Raw genomic sequence first — 5334 nt, forward strand, 5'->3', positions numbered from 1 at the left:
CCGCGGAGTTGTCAACGATGCTGCTGCCCGTCTGAATTCTCTTTTACAGCGTACTGCGATAGTAGGACGATATAATTGTCGACGGCTGCGGCTGCCGCTAGGTGGCGCTTGTAAGCCTCCGCGGAGTTGTCGACGATGCTGTTGCCCGTCTGAATCCTCTATTACAGCGTTCTGCGATAGTAGGACGATATAATTGTCGACGGCTGCGGCTGCCGCTAGGTGGCGCTTGTAAGCCTCCGCGGAGTTGTCAACGATGCTGTTGCCCGTCTGAATCCTCTATTACAGCGTGCTGCGATAGTAGGACGATATAATTGTCGACGGCTGCGGCTGCCGCTAGGTGGCGTTACCGCGTCTCCTCCGAGTGCGGGTGAGTGTACACGCAGCTTTCACGCGTTTTTGTGAAATGCAATCAGCAGGTTGACTGCCAAAATAGATGTCAAAAAAATATATACGTAGGTACGACTAGATGTAAAATTAGCAAGTCGTATTGATTTGCTTCAACGTGCCGCGCACGTTACGTATTATCAATAGCCGATTAATTAATAGGCTGATTAAAATAGGCATACTGTTGAAATAGTGTACATAAGATAGCAGTTGATACTTATATATATATATAATTTTGTAAATACGGTGTAAATTATTTATTCATGATATATGCGATTTATATTGTTACAATAGAGCCCGATATATATATATAATGTAGTATTTGCACAATCATCCTGATGTATTTCACGATCAGTTAAGTTATTGACCGTGTATTTATTTAATCTTTATTAGATAATAATTCCCGTTGCCGTACAGACACTCGCGTGCTCACGGGTGTTTATTATGCTAAATACCCGTCTAAATCATAGCGAGTAAGATGAATGACATTTGAGACGAGTTGGTATGCTGGGTTTAATAATATTCGAATTCCATTATGTTATTTGGGGGATAAAATATTTTTACGCGTTAACTTTGGTGGCGTTGTTGCACACCTTATTATTTATTCTAACTTATTCTAACTTGATGGTGGTTTTGTTGGTAATGGTATGCTATAGAATAATATTAATTTTCTCTTCTCTACTTTAAATACAGTTCAATATTTATTTATTTTATATTATTCATATTACTGAATAATAACTAATGAATCGAAATGTATATCAAACGGGATAAAGAACTAACAGATATTATATTGGTTTGTGTAAATGCTCGATCTGATGGTATTTATCTTATTTAACATGTGGTGCATGGTTGCATATTTATTAATTATTTAGTTAAATGTTGGGTATACTAAGTCTCAAGAAGTGTATTTTCATCACGAGGTTCGAATGCAACACGAGATTGTGTGAATAATCAATTATTTAGGTCAGCTCTATTATGATTTATTTGATCTTATTGATGTAGGAGGTTATTACCGATTATGCTTGCTGATGCTGAAATTATCAGATAGCAGTGCGCCTCTACTAACTGGACAAGTCGTTGTAATTATCACCTTGTTTTGAAACCTGTAGCATATAGTACATACTAACAAGCTTGTCTTCTTTTAATAAGGGTTATTCTTGTTTTCATATGGACGATATTTAGCCTGTATCGCTTACTCTCTGTTTCATCTCGTGTATGGTGTGTATGTATGCAGTCATGCATGTACTGTGAGACCTTATAGAAGCTTGACAATTCAATGTTGAGTTATATGTAAAATAAACACGTAGCTTTTTCGGTAAAATACCCATTTATTCGTTTCTTATTTGAAGTTATTAATTTATTCGCGAAAGAACAGCTTAATGCCAATTCGCGCTTAGTCCTAACAGATATCGTAATGAATGAAACATGCAATATATACATATATATAATTATATAATATATAGTCGTAACATTGACACGAATACGTCACATTTATATATACTATGATATAGATTGATTCCATGTCGTTGTGCCTGAAGAACAATTGATGCTCAAACACGATCATAACCAGAGCTGAGCGGGCATTGAAAATATAAATGCGAAATACATGCTGAACATGTGAAATATCAATTTCTATATTCAAAGCAACTTATGCGAACATTTTATTCGTTTGTTTACTATTGCTGCTGCTGCTGCTGCTACTGTCCTAAAAACGTCTAATATGTATCCAGTCTAGAGGTATTTTAATTCTCAGCATGACCAGTTCACTCAGGCAGTGCTAGTCAACGGCATAAAGATCAGTATAACTAGTATGCTACGTAAAAATCTATGTACATGTAGTTATATTTTGTATATTGATGGTTAGGCCATAGTGCATATAAATACCTATAAGATTTCATATTTTCATATGGGATTATCTCTGCCACGGAAGCTCGAACTAGTGCCCTTAACACTAGACACAGTTGGGAGTGGCTGACGAATAATCTCCATTACCTGAATATAATATGTAAAAATTAATCGCGAGAAAACCGGCTACAACTTACTCGGAATTGGTGCCGTAACATTGGCATCTACCAACTTTTATCAACTATTACCAACAAAACCTACCAACTAAAAAATTGTTATCGTATCTATTAAATAGCCCATCCGCCTCTAACCGTCTCCATGATTGACAGGTCTTGCAACCAGCTGTCAAATAAAACACTATACGAATTTGCGATTGTGGAGATTGCAGATATAGTTCAGTAAAGCAATAGCAATTGTCGGCAGCTAATAGTAGGAAAAGGTAGGACTTTTACATTACCGCAAGCTCCATGGCGTTAACTGCGAATGTGGGCCTGTGGCATACGCGCACACACATAGCGTTGGCATCAACATGAGAAACGCGAGCTGCCCGTGACTGTAGATACTAATACTTAAAATATTGCAATGTGCTTAACGTATTTTCCTCGGTTAATCACATAGACCCAATCTGACATGAGTATTGTTTTGATTGCATGCTATCATATTGAAATTCCTGCAAGCAACTCCACAGAGCAACCCATTGTTTCGCCTACATTCTCATACGTGAAATCTTGTAAGTATCCCGCCTGACTATGGCAGCTAGCCCTTTGTCCACAAGATATAGAATTTGATGACGAGATATCGGTGTTATATAGGAATAACTGCACGGCCGCGGTAGGGATATCTCCAGCAGTCCGTTTGATCGTTATCTCGTTCGCTGACGGTTCGTTTCCGCGTTTACTACTACTAGTACTATAACCTCTCCGTCGAGCGTAGAGGACTGTGCTGGAAAGCCACCACTGCCTGACACTCAGCGGCCACGCTCCGTGAGCATGCATCGTCATTGAAAACCAGTCGAGTAGCGCAAATTTATATTCTAGATGGCATGCAGGTAAGTGCGATAAGATGGCGCGGAAGTAAAATCGAACGCAGCGCATTGGCTCGTGAGATGAAGGCATGCACCGTGTTGTGTGTGCCTGATGTGTGGGGTGCGTGCGTGTGAGTGAATGTATGCGCGTGCGTGCATGTATGACTATGCATTTTTATGTCTATCGTGCGTCTGTTTACGAGTACGCGTGTGCATGCGTCTATACGTTCGTTTATACGCACGCGCGCGAGTGCCCTCGAGTGCGCGTACGTCTGCGAATGAAGGTGTACGCGTAGGTTTCGGCACGTGCATGTTTCTCCGTGCGAGGGTGTATCTATGGGTGAGCGTGCGCGTGCGCGTGTGCGTATACACGCGCGCGTGTCTACGTGTAACCGTGTGTGTGTGTGGGGGTGTGTGTGTGTGTGTGTGCGTGCGTGCGTGCGTGCGTACGTGCGTGCGTGCGTGTGCACGCGGCGGTGTGTGTGCGCGCACCTTATGAAAGTTAGAAAGAATAGATCATTAAATAGGTATATGAGCAAGTTACACCCGGCAGTAGCGACGTCGCGTCGATTAGCCGGCCCGCGCCGCCGCAGCGTAAGATGGCGCCTCCGTCTCATAGTCGGATTGCTCCGTCGGCTGCTGCTGTCGGCTGCGAGCGTCGTCGTCGTAGCTCGGCGCCCAGCGCGCCTGCTGCTCGCCGCGGCTCGTCGTCGGCGTGAAGACGCGCGGGTTGTCGATGTACGGCGACATGACGGCGGCACCGACGGCTTGCGACTGATGTAGGACGACGTGGTCCGGGAACGTCGGCGTGCCGACGACGCCGCGACCGATGTCGGCGCGACGTAGGACCGACACGCTGCCGTACGAGTGCGCGTCGCGCGATAGATCCACCAGCTGCTGGTCGGCCGACGGCTGCGCGGCGACGTCGTCTATGTGGAAGCTGGCGACGTTCGCAGGCGGCGCGTTGCCCCGCGAGGTGGCGCGGCTGTTGGCGGCGACGTCGTCTACGTGGAAGCTGGCGACTTTCGCGGGCGACGCGTTGCCCCGCGAGGTGGCGCGGCTGTTGGCGTGTGAGTTGGCAGGACGAACGTCGATGGGACGAGTACTGTCTGGCGTCTGATCTGTGCCGCTGTCGGACTGTCCAACTACGAACGTCATGCCTCGTGACCGTAGCCAATCGTAGCCGCTGCCGCGTGCCGACTGCGGCCGCAATGCAGCGAGCTCCCGCTGCTGTTGGCCGAAGACTGGTCTCATTGAGGGCTGGATGACATCGTATTGCTGCCGAGGTTCACTGTAGTCCGGGTTCGATTCGAACTGAAACACGTCGGTCTGCGGCTGTGGTGCAACATAGTCCTTATTGGATTGCGTCAGGGACACGTTAGGTTCTTGTAGCTGTCCACGATAACCTTGTCTTGATGGGGGCAGTATTATATCAGACATCTGCAGTTGTCGACCGTAATCCTGAGTTGAGTCGTCTAGGAATGCGTTCAATTCTAGCGGTTGTCGGCCATATTCTTGATTGGAATCAGTCTGGAATGTATTAGATTCCTGCTGTTTTCGACCATAACCCTGATCGGATTCATTCCGGAATGGATTGAAGTCCAGTTGTTGTCGATAGTAACCCCGATTGAAATAAGGCTGGAATGTATAAGATTCCTGTTGTTGTCGACCATAACCCCGATTGAATTCATCCTGGAATGTATTGGATTCCTGCTGCTGTCGACCATAACCCCGATTGGATTCATCCTGGAATGTATTGGATTCCTGCTGCTGTCGACTATGACCCTGATTGGATTCATCCTGAAATGTATTGGATTCCTGCTGCTGTCGACCAGAACCCCGATTGGATTTATCTCGGAATGTATTGGATTCCTGCTGCTGTCGACCATGACCCTGATTGGATTCATCCCGGAATGTATTGGATTCCTGCTGCTGTCGACCAGAACCCCGATTGGATTTATACCGGAATGTATTGGATTCCTGCTGCTGTCGACCATGACCCTGATTGGATTCATCCCGGAATGTATTGGATTCCTGCTGCTGTCGACCAGAACCCCGATTGGATTTATCTCGGAATGGAT

General features: G+C 45.4%; 2 protein-coding genes across 2 annotated transcripts in view; one reads left to right on the forward strand and one right to left on the reverse strand.

The window, feature by feature from the left end:
• The window catches only part of LOC106810914 (protein DVR-1-like), a 5204-nt gene extending 3497 nt beyond the window's left edge, over positions 1 to 1707 (forward strand). The window contains exon 3 of the mRNA XM_014814389.1: positions 1 to 1707. This exon is cut by the window's left edge and continues 442 nt beyond it. The gene's annotated coding sequence lies outside the window, so the exon portion shown is untranslated.
• A 2116-nt stretch (positions 1708 to 3823) lies between these two features.
• LOC106810915 overlaps positions 3824 to 5334 on the reverse strand; it is a 14406-nt gene continuing 12895 nt past the window's right edge. Inside the window, exon 5 of the mRNA XM_014814390.1 lies at positions 3824 to 4999. Within this exon, the coding sequence (XP_014669876.1) occupies positions 3824 to 4999 (1176 nt within the window). The remainder of the gene's footprint in view (positions 5000 to 5334) is intronic.

Source organism: Priapulus caudatus, unplaced genomic scaffold, assembly GCF_000485595.1.
Source record: "Priapulus caudatus unplaced genomic scaffold, Priapulus_caudatus-5.0.1 Scaffold486, whole genome shotgun sequence".
Classification (NCBI taxonomy): domain Eukaryota; kingdom Metazoa; phylum Priapulida; class Priapulimorpha; order Priapulimorphida; family Priapulidae; genus Priapulus; species Priapulus caudatus.